Source organism: Acomys minous (genome assembly GCF_964271855.1).
Source record: "Acomys minous genome assembly, chromosome: 20".
NCBI lineage: Eukaryota > Metazoa > Chordata > Mammalia > Rodentia > Muridae > Acomys > Acomys minous.
Genome location: NC_140502.1, coordinates 12,118,088 through 12,140,828, shown reverse-complemented (window position 1 = coordinate 12,140,828; position 22,741 = coordinate 12,118,088). Strand labels below are relative to the sequence as shown.

Here is a 22,741-nt window from a genome sequence, read left to right as displayed (position 1 = left end):
TCCCTCTCTCTCTCTCTCTCTCTCTCTCTCTCTCTCTCTGTCTCTCTGTCATCTGTCTCTCTCTTTCCTCTCTCTCTCTCTCAATCAATCAATATCTCTCTCAGACACACACACACACACACACACACACACACACACACACACACACACCACCCCAAGAGCTCAATCAGGGCTGAGAACTCAATAATCATTTATCCTCAGCATTTGAGGAGTTATGGGTTTCTGTATTGACTGCCACCAACTGCAAAACAAGAAGCTTCTCTGGCTAGAGAAGTCACTCATAACATCATCCCCAAAAAATGGGGAGAAAGAGTGTCAGGGCTGGAGGGTGGGGAGGAGTCCTGCAAAACGCTGCCTGTAGCAGAATAATGCAATCCTGAGCATGGTGCAGCTATGGCTACCGGCACAAGATAGAACTGCACTGAAAGTATGACCCAAAAAGTAGGAAAAGGTCTAGTAAGGAAGAAATGGGCATTATGGGATGGGGACAACAGAGGTCAACTGGGGGTGAACCTGTTCATAGCATTGTACACATGTATGAAACTGCCAAATTTTAATATGTTTATCCAAAACAAAAAAAATCCATAAAATTTTAGAAAACAGTGCAGAAGTATGTCTTTATGGACTTTGGTGTACATAAAACAGCACTAATAATGGGAAAACATTTAAAACATCTGCCTCATCAATGATCTTGTGAACTCACAGAGACTGAAGGAGCACACACAGGGCCTTCCCGGGTCTGCACTAAATCCTCTGCGCATATATTATGGCTTCCAGCTGAGTGTTTTTATGGGATTCCTGAGGGCGGGCATGAGTGGGTCTCAGATTCTTGTGTCTTTTCTGGGGCTCTGTGATTTCTGTTGGATTGTCCTGACCAACTTCAGTATAATAGTTTTTGTTTCATCTTATTATATTGTTATATTTTAATATCATCTCTTAGAAGCCTGTTTTTTTTCTTCTAATGAGAGACAGAAAGGGAGTGGATCTAAGTGAGAGAGGAGGTGGGGATAACCTGGGCGAAGGAAATGGAAAGTAATACTGTCATCGGGATATATTTTTTGAGAAAAGAACCTATTTTCAGTAAAAGGGGGGGGGAACCATTAAAAAGAAATAAAACATCTGCCTTGTAAAATTTAAAAATTTTTAAAATTTGCATGACCCAAAGAAATTCTAATCACCAAGCATATATCCCTACTACATGTTACTGATAAGGGATTTCCCCACAAGATATATAAAGACATTGGTTGATTGGTGTGGGATTCTTTTGAGAGAGAGAGAGAGAGAGAGAGAGAGAGAGCCCTAGAAGAGTAGTTCTCAGCCTTCCTATCCCTCTACCTTTTAATACAACTCATGTTGTAGTGACCCCAACCATAACCTTCACAACTGTAATTTTGTTACTGTTATGAATAGTAACGGAAATATCTAATATGCATGATATCTGGATGTGATTCCTCCCCCCCCCCCCCCGCAAGAAGGTCTTGGCACACAGGTTGAGAACCACCGTCCTAGAGGCATAGTTTGACCAACAATAAGAACTCAAAGCTAGGAGATCTCATCTTATTAGGAAGCAAAGAAATGGAAACTGAAGGTGAGATGAGATACCAGGTTTTCATAGCCATGGGGAAGTCATGTATTTGAGATCTGGACACATGAAGCTTCACTTTGTGGGTTTTCACACACTGTGGCGGGGACCTAGATGAGAACTGACTCTTGGGAAATGAAGTAACCATTCTCCAACAAATTTTAGAGTATATTGCCGCATGGAAAGTCACAGCAACAGCAGCACTTTTCTTTGGTGCTAAGAAAAATGTCTGAACATTACAAATGCCCAATAGTAGAACTGATACGTAAAACAATCCCTGTTTAAACAACCCCTGTTTGTATAATAGAGTGCTACTTTGTTAAAAACAAAAAACAAAAGTGAGTCCAGCATCTTCCGTGGCCAATCTCAGAAACATAATCCTGAGTGGGAATAAAAATATGTTAGCCGGGCATGGTGGCGCATACCTTTAATTCCAGCACTCAGGAGGCAGAGGCAGGTGGATTGCTGTGAGTTCGAGGCCAGCCTGGTCTACAAAGCAACTCTAGGACAGCCAAGGCTACACAGGGAAATCCTATCTTGAAAAAAAAAAGATGCATAAGCATGCAACTGATATCAACATTTATATGAAGAAAACTGCAAGAATGTTCAAATGCATACGGTTTAGAGGCCGGAAAGATGGCTCAGTGGGTAAAAGAGCTTGGTGTGCAAAGCCTGACAGTCTGAGTTCCTGACAGAAGACTTCCCGGAATCTTGGTACAAGGAAGAAACAGACTCCTGAAAGATGTTTTTTACTATCCACATGCATGCCATGACATGTGTGTGTGCCTACAGCCCTCCCCCATTACACACAAAACACATAATTTATAATTAATAATAATAATAATAATAATAATAATAATAATAATAATAGTAATTTTGAAAAATATCGTTAAGCTAACAAACTCAGTGAGTAAAGACACTTGCCACCGAGGCTAATGACCCAAGTTTGATCTCTTAACACCCACATGGTGGAAAAAGAGAACGGACTCACAAGTGGTCCTCTGCTGTCCATACACACACACACACATGCATGCATGCACACATGCACAAGCACAAAATAAAATCTTAATTTTAAAATATTGTTAATAGATACAAAAGCACAATACTTCTTCCAGACACTCCTAGTGAGACTCAAATACGGTGCTAAAAGTGCTTTGAGGCCACCAGTCAGGATAGATCCCCTAATGCCTAACCAACCAGCCTCACAGCTGAGATGTCTTGTACCTGAAGCTGGAGGTGACTGTCTCGCTGGAGCTGTGCCCTGCCAGCCATCTCTGGATTTCTCTGAGCAGTCCGTGGTTCTGAAACTAGTTCCTGGCTTTCTTCCACTACATAGTTTTCCTCCTCGGTTGGACTGATTCTCTTCTCTGGTCTACTTATCCTTTGGTCATTTGTCTTTCATGCTTTCCCTTATACACACACTGCATCTGTTATAACTTTGCCTGAAGTCTTTTTTTTTATATTACCTTGCCTCTCTAATAAAAAAATAAGATGCCCTATGACCCTAACTGATTTTTTTTCAAGAATGATGACAATAATTTTAAAAGACACTGGGTGATCTGGGATGAGTCGAAGATGCTTTGAAGCATGGGTCGGAGGAATGAGACATCAGCTAACTTAGTCAATTTCTGGATTCAAACTCATTACATGGTGAAATATAACCTTTAGTTCTGCCTCTGCTTCCCAAGTTGTGGGATTACAGACATGCACCACCACACACAGATCTAACGGTACCTTCTTCTGAATTATCTATTATATAAAGACACTACACAATATCTTCATAGATTATGGATTTATAAAGCCCATATATTCATCTCCAGTATGAAGATGTTATCCCATTTCCTTTTCCTTTTTAAAAATACCTTATTGGTGTATAGTCATTGCACGGTGTTAAGACAGATATAGGCAATTGCTTTTGAATATACAGTGTGGTTTAAATATATTCACCTGTTCCCATTTCTTCCCGCTAGTCTCTCATCCTCAGTCCAGCTGATCTACTCTTCCATGTCCTTTCTGGTTTCGTAGATGGACTTGAATTTTTATGCCTGTCATGGAGATTCATCGGAGATTCATCCCAACAGAGCCTGTGTGTCATCTTGGCTGTTTCTAGCGTGTATAGACATACTATAGAAGAAAAACCTTTTTGTCCTCTATAAAATCACATGGTTAAAAAAAATCACATGGTTGTACCTTCTTACCTCTGTGTTAAGGCAAAGTGGGTCTTTCTCTTTTTTTTTTTTTTCTTCTTCTTCTTTAAGAAGGATCCAGTTTCCTGCCTGAGCGTAAGTGAAGGTGGAAGCAACTTAAGTGGCTGGACAGTGAATTCCAAGCCAAGTGTTTCAGAAAGCTATCTTTAGTTCTCGGCAATGAGCTCCCGACTAGGCTCCCCACACCCCTCTACTTTTATGTTTCCAATAGAGTTCTGTTCCTCTGGCCAGCTGGAAGCAGATAGAGCCGACTTAAATCCAAGATCTGGGCATTAGAGGGCTGTCTTAATCTCTGTGGGTTTGGAGTCAAAACTAAAGCAAAACTTTTTATAAGGTTGTTCTGGGGCTTGTGAGGGTGAGCCCAGAGACAGCATTTGTTTAAAAATCAGTTCTCAGGAAGCTCACAACTTCTAACGGGGCCAAGGGCTTATGTCTGACATTGCATCTAAGAGGCATGTGAAATCTCGTCAATGCTCTCAAGTTGCTCCCAAGATGCTGTAGGGCCCTGGTCTTACAAAAAGATGTGTATAAAATCTTGTAATAAGTGAAACGTAACATTCAAGATGCAGAGGGGGGGAGATTCTGGATATTTGGAAATTTTTGCAAAATGTATATATGAACTCGGCCTCTAGCTAATTTAGCCACTAGCTTAAAGTGTTGTGAAATTACGATTTAAAAATTGTATCACGAAAGAAATCATGCCTAGCACAGAAAGTCAGCAGAAGACAGCACTCTGAAAGCAACACCTTTCCACCATCTTCCACACTGAGATATTATTATTGAAAACTTAAGGCACCGATTTCTAAAACCTATTCTATGTTCTTTTATACAAATTGCATTTAAAAAAAATTTTTTTGAAACAGGGTCTCATGTAGCCTAGGCTACCTTCTGCAATCACTGTGTAGTTGAAGATGATATTGGACTCCAGATCTTTCCGCCTCTACCTACCAAGTTCTGGGATTACAAGCATGCACCCCCCACACTCTATTTATATAGGGTTGGGGTTCAAACCCGGGCTTTGTGGATGCCAGGCAGACACTCAACAAACTAAGTTACATCTGCACCCTTCAGATACATTTTTAAAAGCTGAAACTTAGGTATACTGTAAGAAGCTGGGTTTTTCTTTTCGGATTTATTTATTTTTATTTACGTGTATGGGTGTTACGCCCACATGTATGTATGTACACCCCCATATGTGCTGAGGAACTGCAAAGGCAAGAAGAGGTCTTGGATCTCTTGTAACAGGGGTTGTAGGTGGTTGTGAGCCGCCACGTGGGTGCTGGGGACTGAACCTGGGTCCTCTGCCAGAGCTGCCTGTGCTCCTAACTGCTGAGCCATCTCTCTAGCTCAAGACATGGTATTGTAACCTATCCCTTCAACATCACAGTATGTAGTTATCATGCGTTTCAGTATACTTATGAATATTTATAGCTGTGTACTTCATCTCTACATTTATCATTGTGTAAATGTGATAGTTGATATAGAATTGGACCTCTATAATTTAAGTTTACCAATGGAACTGGAGAAAATTGCTCAGCAGTTAAGAGCACGGACTGCTCTTGCATGGTACCTGAGTTCATTTTCCAACACCCATTTGGCTAACTCAGCAACTCTACACCTGGCTACGAGAGAACAAAGAAACATACTTCTGCTCAGAAGTTATGGATAGTGAGGCTGGACAGGCCGCTCAGTGGTTAGGCACACTTGCTGATCTTGCAGGGAACTGAAGTTCAACTTCTAGCACCCACATTATATGACTCACAACCACATGTAACTGCGGGTCCCAGGAGATCCAAAGCCTGCTTCTGACCTCAGCAGGGACATACGTACATGTACATAGACTCTTGCCCGCATGTGCGCATTCACTCCTACACACACGCTAATACATAAAAATAAAATATTTTAAAGTGATGAGTAAGTGTTCACAAATTAATTAGTTCACAATATCCCAATAGCAGAAACAACCGAACTATCAGTCAATGAACGGACAAGCCAATATAATCTGTCCATGCAATGTAATGATTAGACCATGGAAACAAACAAATCACTGGTACATGCTGCAGTATTCATGAACTTAATGCATTATGAACTGTGACAGGAGTTTGACATAAAAAAAATGACATTACATAATTCTGTGTCTACAAAAATGTCAAAAACAGAGAAATCTATGCAGATAGAAAATAGATTAGGTGATTTTGGGGTTTTGTTTTTGTTTTTGTTTTTTGAAGGAGTAGAGATATCACAGAAAATGACTTCCAATTTGTACAGGTATTTTTCCAGGAGTGGTGAAATTACACAGCTGTGGGGAGCCAAGACCATAGCCAGCAAGCATCTCAGACCTTGGCACAATACATCGAGTGGACCTGGGGCAGGCTGCCTTATGACTGCTTTTCCTCCTTGCCTCAGGGCACATTCCAGAAGGCTGCCTTGCAACCTCTTCCCCTCCCTCAAGGTACTCTCCATCTGTTCTCAGTATTTCCAGAATTACAGAGGCCTTCAGAGGACGAGTGAAACAAAGTCTATAGGTAACACCTTGTGGTTCCAGATGCCTAACAATTCCACCCAGCCCCAGAACCACAGGGACCCTCGCCCTGCCAAACTTCCTGACTTCCTGATATCTTGCGAAAACCGCCCACCCGGATCACCACACTCAGCCTCCTGCTTCAATGATATATAATTGTCTGTGAAAAAATAAAATTTGGTCAGTTTGATCAGACTCCTTGACTTGCTGTTCCTTCTTTGTGTCTCTTGTCCCCCCATTCTCTCCTCAGGGGTCTGAGGGTCCCAGTTGATTGTCCAGCAGGTCTGGACACACAGCAATGATGGTTGTACAATTTTGTGGAAATATGCAAACATTAAATGTATATATTTAAAAGGCAATGGTGTGTGGATTATATCTTAACACAAAAGTAGGATGTAAGTAAATCGATGTCTCACCTCCTGGACTTAAGCATTTGAAGACCAGCGTATGGTTCTACGGAAAGCCGATTGTACCTCTTTGTTCCTCAGACAGTAAATTACAGGGTTGCACATGGGGGTGACCACCGTGTAGATGACAGACAGCACCTTATTGAGGTCCATGGCTTCTATGCGGCTAGGACGGGCATAGATGAAGATGGTGGCTGAGTAGAAGATGCCCACCACTACCAAGTGGGAGGCGCAGGTAGAGAAAGCTTTGCGGCGGGCAGCAGCTGACGGCATGGCCAGAACTGTCCTGCTGATGGCCACATAGGAGGCTATGGCCACAAAGAGTGAACCCCAGAGGATGACAATGGCTGAAATGAAGTCCACCAGCTCCGTGAGGGCCACGTGGGTACAGGACAGGTTGAGCAGTGGGGAGACGTCGCAGAAGAAATGGTTGAGTACGTTGGGGCCGCAGTAGGACAGGCTTGCGATGCACGCTGTTTTGATCACTGAGACCAACAGCCCACCGAGCCATGAAGACAAGGCTAAGCCCAGGCAGACCTGAGGCCTCATGAGCAGCGGGTAGTGCAGTGGGCGGCAGATGGCCACATAGCGGTCATAAGCCATGGAGGCCAGGAGGGTGCACTCTGTGCAGATGAGAGAGATGAAGAAGAAGAGTTGTGTCATGCAGCTTGTGAATGGAACGTGGCAAGGTCCCGTCCACAGCCCCACGAGTAAGGTGGGCATGGTGACCGACACGTAGCACATCTCCAGGCAGCTGAGGTTGCCCAGGAAGAAGTACATGGGTTTGTGGAGCTCGCTGTGACTGCAGATGAGGTAGATGATGAGTGTGTTCTCCAGGAGCGTCAGCAGGTAGAGAGCCAGGAAGACAGCAAACAGGGCATCCCTTATCCCCAGCTTTGTGGACAAGCCCAGTAGGACAAATTCCTGGACTCTGGTCATGTTGTCCGACTCAAGTGACTTCTCCATCTAAAAGCAAAAATACATCTACAAAATGTTTTTCTCCACATCTCTCTGCTACCGTATCACACCCTAGACCCAAAGCCACTGTCACAATGTCATAAATCACTTCTTTTAGAACAGTCTTACTATATTTATGCATTCTACTGATGGTCTGGGATGCAATTGTGGGGGACCTAAGGCAGTTCTCTTTCCACCATGCAGGTTCTAGGGATCAAATTCAGTGTTGGCCACGAGCATCTTTACCCACTGAGCCATTTCCCCAGTCCTGATATGACTACAGATTGTGTCATTCCACTTCTAAATTTGACCTGTAAGTCTTTGTGTATCAGCTAGTAGTGTCTGGCCAAAACACATCCGTCATAAGGTCACTCCTCTCTCCTTAAAATGCCCATACATTCTTACTGTTATTTTAAATAGTGCATACACATCCACAGTGCACACACATCCCATTTCTTAAGACAATGTCTCAGGTAGCCCAGGCTGGCTTTGAATTCATTATGGAGCTAATGATAGTCTTGAACTCCTGATTGTTCTAATTTTATCTCTTGAGTTCTTCGATTACTGGCATGTGAACAACACCCAGTTTATTATAAACCTCCCATGCTCTGATCACAACTGATTTGAGTGCAAAGTCCTCTTTGCACAGCCACTGAGACCCCATGATTTCTTCCCCCTACCCCCATGTCCTCAAGTGCTCCAAGCTCCTGCTAGCCTTAGGAGATTGTCACACCTGGAACAAGCTTGTCTGCGTTCTTGTTTTCCACTTTAAAGTCATGTGCCCAGTTAGGCCTCTCTCAGAAGTCCCTCATCAAATGCTGTTTTATTATTACTTCTTCCGTGCCTTAATTCCTCCCTGTGAAGTGATTGCTGTTAGTTTAAATTCCTGGGAGCGTCTGGAGAAATGGCTCAGTGCTTAAGCCCACTGGCTGCTCTTGTAGAGGACCTGGGTTTGGTTCCTGGTACCCACATAGTGACCCACAACCATACACAACTCCAGTTCTGGGCTATCAATTGCTCTTTTTTTTTTTTTTTTGAGACAGGGTTTCTCTGTGTAGCCTTGGCTGTCCTGGACTCGCTCTGTAGACCAGGCTGACCTCAAACTCACAGCGATCCGCCTGCCTCTGCCTCCCAAGTGCTGGGATTAAAGGTGTGTGCCACCACGCCCGGCTCTCAATTGCTCTTTTTTTCCTGAATTTCACTGGTATCAGCCCTGCACTTGGTGCACATGGATACATAACAGGCATATAAAATAAAATGAAGAAATCTAAGCATAAAATTAAATTACTGGTGTGTTTTTTTTTCAATTGGTCATTTTCTCTCTAACTAAGTTACAAGCTTTCTAAGGGCAATATTTCATTGATTTATATTAGTCTTAGTCAGGAGTCTGTTCTCCATACCCAATTTAAGGACCCTCATATAGTGTGCTGTACATAGTTGGGGAGTATTTACATCATGCATGGCAGATCAAAAGATTGGCTTTCTAATCACCATTGCTCCCTCCAGACACCTCACAATAAATGGATTCAAGATCATTGGGACTAAGGCTCAGTTTGCAGTGGTTGCTGATTTATTTTGGCTAGATCCTGGAGTTTTTTAGACAGGGTTTCATTTGTGCTCCAGTCTTTCCTGGATGTCACAGTATAAACCAGGATGACCTTTAACTCACAGTAAGACCCACTACCCGGTGCTGGGAGTATAGATCTGAGCCACCACACCCAGCTCTGTTGGTTACTAAGTTAGAAAAGACACAATGTGACAGAGTTGGAAACTGCTCTTTAGTTTAAAAAAAATCATCTTTGTATGCCAATTATAATTATCAATGTGCTAGATTTATTCAAGCTTCAGGTTTTCCTCTGTAATGTGTGTGTGTGTGTGTGTGTGTGTGTGTGTGTGTGTGTGTGTGTGTGTGTGTGTGTGTGAGAGAGAGAGAGAGAGAGAGAGAGAGAGAGAGAGAGAGAGAGATTGGCTTCCATGAGCTGTGGTGAAATTGGTACAAGAAAATGAAAAGTAAAGTCTTATACAAATAAGTTACTATTGATTTAGATAACATTTTACCAAGCCACTCTCAAGTGGCCATTAGTGCTACAGTGGATGTCAGTCATTTTCCTGGATACATTGCAATACAGTGTAATTCTCATCTCCCGACTCTGAGTGTGATTGCCTGTTGTTCTGAAAACAATGGTAACATCTAACACCATCTGTTAGAGAATCCTGTGTGGTAATTTTCTAGAGAAGATGCTCTTGTTCACAACTGCACTGAATGGTTACATACAATTTTATTTTATTTTCCATGGGTCGTTGTGATGCACATTTTCCCAGTCACTATCCCATTGATAATACAGAGTCACATCTCACTTTTTAAAAAATCACTTCGCAATTGTGTGGCCCCATAATCTGAATACTTGAGAGTGGTTTCAGCCTATAAACATGCTTCCAGCATCTACAGTGTGAGATGCCCAGGAAGGCACAGAGGGAATACAGAAATAAGCAAGACTTAGCCCCAGACAAGAGCTTCCTTCTTCATTGTTGGCTAAATTCATCTGACAGTATCTTTTGGGGGAAAATGTGATTATCTCCAATAAAAATGTGTACCTCCACCATCAAGTAAAGAGTCAAATAGACCTGGGCTTCAACATTATTAGAAATGAAATAATATATTCTATATTAATAACAGTAATCTAAGAACTTACATGCCCTTCTAGAGCCTCCATTTCCTTCTAGACAAATTATGGGTTATTGTAGAATTAGTCTAATAAGAGTCACATGTAGCCAGGTGCAGTGGCACACACCTGTAATCCCAGTACTTGCGGAGGCAGCGGCAGATGGGTGGTCTCTGTGAGTTTAAGCCCAGCCTGGTCTAGAAAGTGAATCCAGGACAGCCAGAGCTACACAGAGAAGCCCTGTCTCAAAAAACAAACAAAAAAAAGGAGATTGAAAAATGGTAAAATATATATTTTTTTAAAAAGGAAAAACAAATACTACCTACTATGACTAAGCCATATACATCCAAATACAAATATCATATTTGTGAATTGTACATGTTTTATGAATCCCAGCTGCAAAGCGTTTTGTGAGCTGGATGTTACTGCATGCGCTTTGCAGAAGAAATCAAGCTCAGAAGGAGGATAAATCTTGATCGAGGAGGACACTCAGACAGCAAGCTGTAAATAGAGTCACCAAGCCATGATCTACCTGGCATTGCTTTACTCTACCTGTGTAGTGGTGCTGCAAATCTCCTTCTCCTGGCCTCGGAACTAGATTCTGGGGATGTATAGGAAGCAGCTGTGCAAGAAGAAGCTCAGCAGGGAGAGGCGCTTTCCATGAAACCTAACTAACATGAGTTTTATTCCTGGGACCCACATGGTGTAAGGAGAGAGCTGGCCTCCCACAAGCTGTCCTCTGACTTCCGCATACGTTCTGTGGCATAGGCACACACACACCCGTTTATGCACACACACACAAAACAACCAGTTAATCAATAAGTAAATGGAAAGGAAAGAACCGTAAAAACTCAGTAAATTTATGGGCAAACCAGAAAGAAACTGCACAAGGAGGACAAAAAAGATGGGATCCCACTTCGAGCAGAGTGCCTCAGCCAGTTGAAAATGCGAGTTGAAAATTCATCTCTCAATCCACATATTCTAATCCACTCATCCTTGGGAGAAATCTCGCTGTGGTGGAAAGAATTTGGGGTCCAGAATTATGTGAGCCAGGACTCAAATTCACGATCCTAAACTAGTTAGACGTATGAAAGCCATCTTTTTTTTTTCAATAGGGGCTTCCTGGTACTCAGTTTTTGCATCTGCAAAATCAGGGCTATGTTTATAACTACATCATAAGGCTGAGATGAGAATTATTCATGCAGATAAAAACAGAGTATATGACTCTAAAGTACCACTTTTCCCATCCTCACCTTTCCTTCTCCGGTCCCTGCACCATGAGGCTTGCAGTTTGCTCACCTGAGGAGCTTGAGTAAAGTCTTCCTTTACTGGGGTCTCTGCTCAGGCATGAGATGATCCAACTGTCCACTCAGAGGGTTTCTCTGCAATGAAGAGAAAGGATTCATCACTCAGTGGGCCAGGGCATTTCCTAGAGGTCTTGTGAGCCTTGGGCTCACAAGTCGTTTGTCCTGAACCAAGAGTCCTAGACCTTCCTCATCCCATCACCCCACTACCTGAGTTTTCTGTCTGGGCAATGCCAAATTGCTTCCGTACTAACAGGCGGGAGGCACTCCAAGAGGCGAGCTTAAGCCATGGCTGAGGATCTCTGAGACTGCCTCCAAATCTCTGTGGGATTAAACAACAGATGGAAGAGACTTTTTTTTTCCTAGACTGCTATTAGGCTTGAGGAAGAAGGCAAACTCATGGCCGGTCTGGAGTGGTTTGCCACCATGTTGCTAAACATTCAATTGCCCTCTGTGTGACAGGAGGTGCTGTGCATGCCAGGAACATAAGAATAAGTCTGACCAGCTCCCAAGGTCAACATGAAAATGGGGCCAGAGACTGAGGGTGGCAAAGAGGTACACAGGTCACATTAACTTTTCCCAGAGAGATGGACCTATTCACCCCAGACAGGACACAGTGACCAGCCAACCTGAAAAATTAATGTCTTCGTTCAGTTTACTTAAAGGACTGAGTGAAGCTCTACTTAAAAGACCGTGGGTGACCCCCTGAAACGTATACTTCACCACAAAGCCTTCTGCCCCATCGTAGACAATGACCTCATAGAAGCTACATCATGGAGTCTTAGAGTCAGTTAACCCTCCACTTCCTGCATACTCCGGCATCTCCCAAGTTGACTCACAGCTGGGAGGGCAGAGGCGAGGAGAAACTCTACTTACAGGGATAGTGACCCCCACACCCCATGTTCACTATGAAATAATAATTTCTTTACTATCACAACAGACCTACCTAGCCCTATACCAACCCACTCAATTAGTTTCCAAGGTAGTGTCTACTATAATCATGTTAGATTGGAGAAAACTGGAGACAAAATTAAGTGTTTAGGAAGCTTTCTAAGGTTGCCTCCATCCAGCACAAGTCAAGAAGCATTCCCTTGTACCAGACACATAGTGGATCATAGGTACAAAGGTAAAAATAAATGCTTGCAGGGCCTAGAGAGACAGCTCAGAGGTTAAGAATATTTGCTGTTCTTGCAGAGGTTCCAAGTTCAGTTCCGAGCACCCCACAGTAGGCAGCTCTGGGAGACTGGATGCTATCTTCCGGTCTCAGCTGGTACCAGCATGTGAGTGCATACATGCGTGCACACACGGGGTAAAGGGAGAGAGAGAGAGGGAGAGGGAAGAAGAAAGGAGAGAGAGAGAGAGAGACAGAGACAGAGACAGAGACAGAGAAAGACACAGACAGAGAGACACAGACAGAGGCTGAGAAACAGACAGTGACACAGAATGTTGTATAACAATTTCATTCAAGATAAAACCTTCCAACTTGGAGGGAAGCTCATTATGACACAGAATGTTCTAGGGCGGCAGTTCTTAACCTGTGGGTCATGACCCTTTGGAATCAAATGATCCTTTCACAGATATTTACATTAAAATTTGTAAGAGTGGCAAAATTACAGTTATGAAATAGAAACAAGAATAATTTTATGAGCCGGGCATGGTGGCACACGCCTTTAACCCCAGCACTCAGGAGGAAGAGACAGGCAGATCTCAGTGCGCCCCAGGCCAGCCTGGTCTGCAAAGTGAGTCTAGGACAGCTAAGGCTACACAGAGAAACCTTGTCTCAAAAAACAAACAAACAAATAATAATAATGTTATGATTGAGGTCACCACAACGTGAGGAACTGTATTAAAGGGTTGCAGCATTAGAAAGGTTGAGAACCGCCATTCGAAGGGGGAAGTGGAACAGTTCACTCTGCAGGGAAAGTTCCTTAAGCCCAGGAAGCAAACAACTCAAAGGCTTCAGGAAGGACATGAAACAGACCAAATACACTAGGCTTCTCCCTGCCTGAACATATGTAAGCAGTAAAAACTGCTTAGAGACACTCTGACCAGCTGAACCGCCTAAGAGACATTCTCACGTGTCAAATTGTCTGCAAGTCGTGGGGTGAGTTCCAGAATTCCAGACTTCAGTCGGGCGTGGTGACGCACGCCTTTAATCCCAGCACTTGGGAGGCAGAGGCAGGTGGATCACTGTGAGTTCGAGGCCAGCCTGGTCTACAAAGCAAGTCTAGGACATCCAAGGCTACACAGAGAAACCTTGTCTCGAAAAAACAAAAACAAAACAACAGAATTCCAGATTTCACGCACCATCACCCATGCTGGGGTGATCTTTTGGGGGATGCAGCTGCCGTTTAGTCGCTTCTACGCCTGTAAGGAAACCCAGTAAAACTCACTGGTTCACCAAGCTGGACTTTGGTACCACCCTTACTTTGGTCTGTCATTGATTCGTTATCTGAAATGGGTAGACATTATTTACTTACATCTCTCCAGAAATAGTCACACACACACACACACACACACACACACACACACACACACACACGCGCGCGCGCGTACACCCACGTACCCATGCATGTATGCATACACACATAATTCATTCTCTCTCTCTCTCTCTCTCTCTCTCTCTCTCTCTCTCTCCCTCCCTCCCTCCCTCCCTCCCTCCTTCCCTCCCTCCATCCCTCCTTCCCTTCATTGACTTCAGTGTATAATTGGTATTTCTCATCCTGACATTTCAGGTCTCACAGTAAATGAACCGAAGAAATACTTTCTGCCTCTTTGGCTATGATTCTGAATATCTCCAGATGCCCTGCGCAGGGCGAATATCCTGGTGTCCTTACTCACTTTGTTATCATATCTTGTTCTGATGGTTCTGCCTGGAGCACCATCTCACAGACCCTCCTCCTGAAAAATTACAAGTCATTCCTGACCCCTGAATCACTCACAGAGACTATCAGTAATCTTTATCATCTGCAATACCTACCTCCTTTTTATTTCTGTGTGCTTTAATTATTTGTTTGGAGTGTGGTCCTGGAGGTCAAATGGAGGGCAGCAGACATTCTAGAAAAGTGCTGTGCCAAGCCATAAAACACTCCTCGTCTGACTGTTTTAAATATGAAAAATATTAAATTTTTTTACATTTACATTTTATGGCTTTTATTACATGTATTTTATTTGGGGGTTTGTGGGCATACCATAGTACACACATGGAGGCCAGAAGACTACTTACAGAGATCAGTTCTCCCCCTCCCTTCTGTGTTCTCTTCTTTCTTTTGCTTCTCTCTTCTTCATCCACTACTATACTTTTGTAGTAGGTCCAGTGCTTAGTTCCAAGCCCAAGGAGATGCATAATAGCACAATGTCCTAGGAGCTCGTAGCACATTACAATATCCTCTCTAATGGGTTACTTTGGTTTGTGCAAAGTACAGAACAAATGTCATAGGGTTGGTGGTTTAAACAACGTCTGTTCTCTTTTTCTGGAGGCTGAAAGTTGAAGATCAAGGTGATGGCAGATTCATTGCCATGCGAAAGCTTGGCTTCTAGTTTTCTGATGTGCTCTTGGGAGATATAATGCTCTTTTCAGTCCCTACACCCTTTATAGGGGCACTAATGCCATCTTAAGGGCCTCAACCTTATGGTTTAACTTAATGTTAATAATCTCCCAACGGCTCACTTCCAAATAGCATCCTATTTAGAATTAGAGACTCAATACACAGAATTGGAAAAGACACCCGTATTCAGTCTGCAAAGTAAGATTTATTAAGAGTGTTTTCATATCTCATTCATCGTTCTTAAGAGAACGCATCAGAAAAAAAAAATCTAGGTAAAAACTTTACAGTACCTGCCAACAGGTACGTGGTATATTGCTCATGATCCGAAAGCATCAGACCATGAGCTCCAGGTTCTGTAACGGTAACAAAAAAATACAGTTGTGGAGAGTGACAGAGGAGGACAACTGATGTTGACCTCTGGCCAGCCAGAGGTAATAGTACACAATTGTAATCCTAGCATTCAAGAAGCAGAAGCCAGACAGATGTGAGTTGAAGGACGTCTCGGACTACCTTGTGAGTTCCAGGATAGCCTGGGCTATATGGAGAAGCCCTGTCTAGAAAAGTAAACAAATAAATGAGTTAAATCTTCCACCAACAAATTTGATAGCTTATTTATTTTTAAGACGAGGTCTCACTGTATGACTCAGGATTAACTTTCAAACTCACAGACATCCCCCTGCCTCTGCTTTCTGTGTGTGAGGATTAAAAGCATCTGACATCACATCCTGCCAATAGCATTTATTTTTTTTTTTTAGATGGCTAGAAAAACCACAACAAACCCTCAACTAGTGTGGTGGTTTGATAAGAGTGTCTGCCAGAGGCTCAGATATTTGAATGCTTAGTCATCCAGAAATGGCACTATTTGAAAAGATTAGAAGGATTTGGAGGTGTGACCTTATTGGAGGAAATGTGGTGTGTCACTGGTGGTGGGGGCGGGAGAGCTTTAAGATTTCAAAAGCCCATGACAGGCCTACACTCTCTATCTTCTTCTCTTGACCTGCAGATCGGGATGTGGCTCTCAGCTACTGCTCCAATGCTATGAGTGCCATCATGTTACCATGACGACGATGGACTGAGCCTTTGAAATTGTACGTCAGGCTCCAGTTAAAGGCCTTCTTTTATAAGAGTTGCCGTGGTCATAGCGTCTCCTCACAGCAATAGAGCAACAGCAGCTAAGACAACTAGTAAAACAGAAGGATTTCAATTAATTTTAATACAAAGAACACATAGGAGAAATGTTTTTTCACAAGCTAGTATTGATGTAAGCAGGATAATTTGTTGTCTTCGAGACAGGGTCTCATGCAGCCCAGGTTGGCTTTGAAATTTACGTGTGGCTGAGAATGACCTTGAAACTCCTGATCCTCCTGCCTTTACCTCCCAAGTCACCCTCAAACCCCTCGCTCTGTAGTTAAGTTCATTTATCTGAAGTTTGTCTTACAATGAGGTATTTCTTTGATCTTTGATAATGAGGGTGTTTTTTTTTTAGATAAAATCATAATTCCTCTCACTAGAGACCATTAGGTACTTGGAGATAGTCGGTTTTTGTATTTTTTATTAATTCATTCATATTACATCTCAATTGTTATCCCATCCCTTGTATCCTCCCATTCCTCCCTTCCTCCTGATTTCCCCCTACTTCTCTCCCCTATGACTGTGACTGAGGGGGACCTCCTCCACCTGTGTATGCTCATAGGGTATCAAGTCTCTTCTTTGTAGCCTGCTGTCCTTCCTCTGAGTGCCACCAGGCCTCCCCATCAAGGGGACGTGGTCAAATATGGGGCACCAGAATTCATGTGAAAGTCAGTCCCCACTCTCCACTCATCCTCAGGAGGAATCTCCATACCCAATCTCAAGCTGTACTAAGGAGCAATAGTAATCAAAACAGCATGGTACTGGCACAGTAATAGGCTGGTTGATCAGTGGAATTGAATCAAAGACCCAGAAATGAATCCACACACATATAGTCACTTGATTTTTGACAAAGAAGCCAAATCTATTCAATGGAAAAAGGATAGCATCTTCAACAAATGGTGCTGGTCTAACTGGATGTCTACATGTAGAAAAATGCAATTAGACCCATATTTGTCGCCATGCACAAAACTCAAGTCCAAGTGGATTAAAGACCTCAACATAAAACCAGGGACACTAAATTGCTTAGAAGAAAAAGTGGAGAAGAACCTGGAACACATTGGCACAGGAGACAACTTCCTGAACAGAGCACCAACAGCCCAGGCCTTAAGGTCAACAATTAATAAATGGAACCTCAGGAGGCTGAGAAGCTTCTGTGAGGCAGGAGACACTGTCAACAAAACACAGCGACAGCTTACAGACTGGTAAAAGACCTTCACCAACCCTTCATCTGACAAAGGTCTAATATCGAAAATATATAAAGAACTCAAAAAAAATTAAACCCCACCAAATCAAATAACCCAAATGAGAAATGGAGACAGTCTTTTATCTATTGGCTTCGGCTAGGTTTAGGCCCAGCCCTATAGACTTGCAATTTGAATGCATCTGAAATCAGTGGGTAACACACAACATCGATCAAAGAGAATGCTAAGCCACAAAATAACTCAAATCGGGGACCCCAAAAAGGCAGTTGTGCACCCATGCCAGTTTGACACAGAATCTGTGGACAGAAGTTGGATGAAGAAAATGTGGTAAGTCCATATCGTTGATTATTATTTGGCCACTAAAAGGAAAGAGATTCCTGTACGTGTTATTTACAAGGCTGGGCTTTGACGTCACAGTGAGCAAAATGAGCAGTCACGAAAGACGGATGCTGGATGATTCCTCTTGTACGGGCTACCCAAAGCACGGGCGAGGTGGCCTGAGGAGTAGCAGTTCTGCGGGTTTAGGGTTTCCACTTTACAGGATGGAAAGCATCGTAGAAGATAGACGTGTCCATGGTTCAAAACAGCACAAAAGGGTTTGTTGTGAAACTCCTACGTATCTTCAACCCCTAGCTGTCCTAGATCACTGCACCAATGCTGACTTCCTTCTTGACAATCTGGAAGAAGACCTCAGAACTACAAAAAAATATTTTGAAGTTCTCAACAGTGAACATGCTAGTTACTTTTTTCATTGTCCATTGACATACTGTAGAATTACCTGGGAAGAGGGAGCATGTTGAGGAATTCTCTGTATCAGGCCGACGGTTATGGCTGTGTAGAATCAATGATGGCCCATCCCACTGTGGGTGACACCATCCCTAGGCAGGTATGTCTGAGCTGTATAAGAAAAATAGGAGCAGGAGCAGTTCTGCCTCTAGGTTCCTGCCTAGAGTTCCTGCCCGGACTTTCCTCAGTGATAGATTGTGACCTGCCAAATAAACCTTGGCTGTCCCGGACTTGCTTTGTAAAAGCGTGCACCACCACATGCCTGATACACATGGCCTCTTAATGGGACATGACGTAATGTCAAATGCATAACTATAGCTCATTTTGATCTTTTGAAGCATGATTTTTATCTCATTTTTGTTGGAAAATAAAATTTTTGTGTTTGGATTTTTTTTTTTTTACTTCAGACGAGATATCCTCATGGCCATGTGTTAATTACTGTCTTATTGCCATGAATAATATCTAACAAAAAGCAACTTAAAGAGGGAGAGCTGCTTACTATGGCTCCCAGTTTTGCTGTTGTTTGATATTTACCCTTTTTATTTTATGTGTATGTCCGCAGGCCTAAGAGCATTTATGAGCACCATGTGTGTATGCAGTACCCGCGAAGGCCGGGAGAGGGTGTCAGGTCCCACAGAGCTGGAGTTACAGGCAGTGAGCCCCCAGAGGTGGGTGCTAAGCATTGAACCCCGGCCCTCTGCAAGAGTAACAAGTGGTTTTAATGGCTGGTTGGCTCGCCAGTTGAGGGTTCAGTTCCTCATGGCCAGATAAGCACGGCATCAGGAGGGTGAAGCATTACATCAGCAGTCACAGAACAAACAGGAAGCAGCCCACTTCCTCCAGCCAGGCGCCACTTCCTAAAGGTTCTATTTCCTTCTAAGACAGCACAGCCATCCAGGGACCAAGTGTTTAAACGCATGCGCCTGTGGGGGAAATTTCCATACTCAAATCACCACATACCCTAATTTATAGGAGATTAAAATTTGACTTTTTTTCCCCTTCTTTGCTAAAATTGCTTTTTCTTTGCTATTAGCAGGCGATTCCCGCTAGTTAAGAAAAGATGTTATCCCAATGCATTTGAATGCCAGTCCAGTTGCTATGTCAGTGAAGAAACGGAATGCTACATACTCAATACACTGAGCAAGTCGAAATTTCAGTGGTATTCAAGGGCCCAGTAGAGAGTTATGACGTCATCCACACATCCTCGCAGGACCGTCCTGGCAACAGAATCTCTTAGAAAAAGTTTGACTTACTTGTGCACTGGGGTCCTCAAGACTAATAGAGTACAGATGATCACCAGAGTGTTGGGTAACTGATGTCATACAGAGGTCAGGGGGATGAAAGTAGCTCATCTCTGAATAAAGACACGACCTAGGGCAGACTTGACCTCCTTGTTCCGCAGGCTGTAGATGAGGGGGTTGAGCATGGGGGGGGGGGGTCACCATGGTGTATGACAGGGACAACACTTGCTTGCTTTCAGGAGAATAGCTGGCCTTGGGGCACAAGTGGATGACCCCCGTGGTGCCATAAAACAGAATTACCACGATGAGGTGGGAGGCACAGGTGGACAGGGCCTTGTGGCGCCCAGAGGCTGATGACATCCGAAGGACAGCAGCCAGAATCATGATATAGGATGTGGTTATAAGACAGAAGGAAACCATGATGACGAGGACAGTGGCCACGAACACATTGGCCTCGAAGACTCTGGTGTCTGCACACACCAGGCTCAGCAGAGGCGCTATGTCACAGATGTAGTGTCGGATGCCATGCGGCCCGCAGAAGGGGAAACTGAAGAGCCAGATGGTCAAGAACAGTGACACTGGGGCTCCTGCTAGCCATCAGCTGGTGGCCAGCAGGTGGCACAGCCTCCAGTTCATGATGGCACCATAGCGCAGTGGTCTGCAAATGGCCAAGAAGCGGTCCCAGGCCATGACCGTGAGGAGGAAGCACTCAGATGTGACACAGGACAGCACAAGAAGCAGCTGCAGGGCGCAGCTTGTGGGGGACACCCGGTATCCAGGCTGCAGCAGCGTCACCAGCAGACGGGGTGCTACGTCCAGAGAGAAGCAGATCTCCACCAGTGCCACCTGGCGCAGGAAGAAGTACATGGGTGCGCGCAGGCCTGGGTCCAGGCTGGTGAGGACAACAATGAGCGCGTTGCCTAGCAATGTGAGCAGGAAGGCGGCCAGGAAGAGCGAAGGCGCGTGTGCGAAACCCAGCAGCATAAACTCCAGCTCGTGTGCGCGGCTCTGATTGGCCCATGGCAGCGTGGCCCAAGAGGGTAGCATGGGCCCAGCATGAACCGAGACAGCCCTCAGGACCAGGGAGTAACCCTGTAGGAGTACCAGAGGGAAAAGAAGATGAAGTGAGAATTGTAGCCTGTGAATCCCACCCTTCACGTCTCCAAGGGGGGTGCTTAACCAAAGGTAAATCAAGTCTACTCCCTCACCATGGCCAAAGAAGCCGTCTTAAAATTCCCAGCAGGTGTGGGATGAAGGAAAATTGCCTCATCTGCTGACCTAGGCTGCCTTTGCTCTTGAGGTTCTCTCGTCCAACTCCCCTTTTCCTGGTTGGTTGTACCACAGTTTTTGGGTTTTATAAAGGCCTTTGTGAGTTTTTTTTTAGATGGTTTCATCTTCAGTACCCCTGTCTGTCCTAAACTCACTATGAAAAGCAGGCTGTCCTCCTGCCTCTGCCTCCTAAATTCTGGGGTTAAAGCCATGTGCCACCATGCCTGTGAGATGGTTCTTGGCTAGCTCTCCATCCTCATCTGTCCGCACTTCTAGCTCACTTGCCCTGGTTTCCAGAACCTTTTCATCTGTGGTCCCTGATAGTTCCTTCTCACTTCACAACCTTTGCCACACAGACAGCAGCCTTGGTTAAACTTAGTGTGTTGTAAAACCACGACAGAACGGAAAGATGTAAATGCAGGAAATGGATTTATGAGAAAATGGGGCATGGAAAGAAGAGAGGGTAAAGGGAGAGTAACCAAAAGTATAGATAGATAGATAGATGATAGATAGATAGATAGATAGATAGATGATTGATAGATAGATAATTGATAGATGATAGTTGATAGATAAATAGATGACAGATATTTGTATTGATATATATGCTATATAATCAAAATTATACGTATTTATATTGATATGTGACATGTAATAAAAGTATATATACATAAATTTATATGACGTATGTCAAATATATATGAAATTGCCAAAGAACAAATTAAACTTGAAAAAAAGAAGGACTCATCAAAAGAGAAAGGAATTCCTTTTCTTAAACAGTTAAGACTTCCTTGGGCTAATATGCAGATATAAGTGAGTATATACCATTTGAGTCTTTCTGCTTCTGAGTTAACTCACTCATTATGATCATTTCTAGCTCAATCCATTTGTCCACAAATTTCGGGAATTCCTTGTTTTTAATAGCTGAATAGTATTCCATAGTGTATATGTACCACAGTTTCCTTATCCATTCTTCTACTGAGGGACACTTAGGCTGTTTCCATGTTCTGGCTATTATGAATAAGATGCTATGAACATGGTTGAGCAAATTTTCTTGCTGTGTGCTGGAGCATCTTCTGGGTATATTCCAAGGAGTGGAATAGCTGGGTCTTGAGGAAGCCCTATTCTCAGTTTTCTGAGATAGCACCAGATAGATTTCCAAAGTGGTTGTACCAGTTTGCATTCCCACCAGCAATGAGGGAGTGTTCCTCTCTCCCCACATCCTCCCCAGCATGTGGTGTCACTTGAATTTTTGATCTTAGCCATTCTGATGGGTGTAAGATGGAATCTCAGAGTTGTTTTGATTTGTATTTCCCTGATGACTAAGGAGGTTGAGCATTTCTTTAAGTGTTTCTCAGCCATTTGATATTCCTCTGTTGAGAATTCTCTGTTTAGTTCCAAGCCCCATTTCTCAATTGGGTTATTTGGTTTGGTGGTGTTTAATTTCTTGAGTTCTTTATATATTTTGGATATTAGACCTTTGTCAGATGTAGGGTTGGTGAAGATCTTTTCCCAGTCTGTAGGCTCTTGCTTTGTTCTGTTGGCAGTGTCTCCTGCCTTACAGAAGCTTTTCAGCCTCATGAGGTCCCATTCATTAATTGTTGACATTAAGGCCTGGGCTGTTGGTGTTCTGTTCAGGAAGTTGTCTCCTGTGCCAATGTGTTCCAGGCTCTTCCCCACTTTTTCTTCTAAGTGACTTAGTGTCTCTGGTTTTATGTTGAGGTCTTTAATCCACTTGGATTTGAGTTTTGTGCAAGGTGACAAATATGGGTCCAGTTGCATTTTTTTACACATAGACATCCAGTTAGACCAGCACCATTTGTTGAAGATGCTATCCTTTTTCCATTGAATGGATTTGGCTTCTTTGTCAAAAATCAAGTGGGGCATGTCCCACGAAAGCCTTCACTTACCAGGAAACTGGGACAG

The 22,741-nt window shown here is 43.5% G+C and overlaps 1 protein-coding gene and 1 pseudogene across 2 annotated transcripts; both read right to left on the bottom strand.

Annotated features, from left to right (window-relative positions):
• Positions 1-6,735: 6,735 nt before the first annotated feature.
• On the bottom strand, positions 6,736-7,683 carry LOC311590934 (olfactory receptor 6Z7-like; the record flags this gene model as incomplete). The annotated part of the gene is made up of 1 exon (XM_084770226.1): positions 6,736-7,683. One exon carries the CDS (start codon positions 7,681-7,683, stop codon positions 6,736-6,738), a length of 948 nt encoding a protein of 315 aa, XP_084626352.1.
• Positions 7,684-19,656: 11,973 nt separating this feature from the next.
• On the bottom strand, positions 19,657-20,596 carry LOC311590933 (olfactory receptor 10A7-like; annotated as a pseudogene). Its single transcript has one exon. The product of its transcript is annotated as an olfactory receptor 10A7-like (transcript).
• Positions 20,597-22,741: the final 2,145 nt, after the last annotated feature.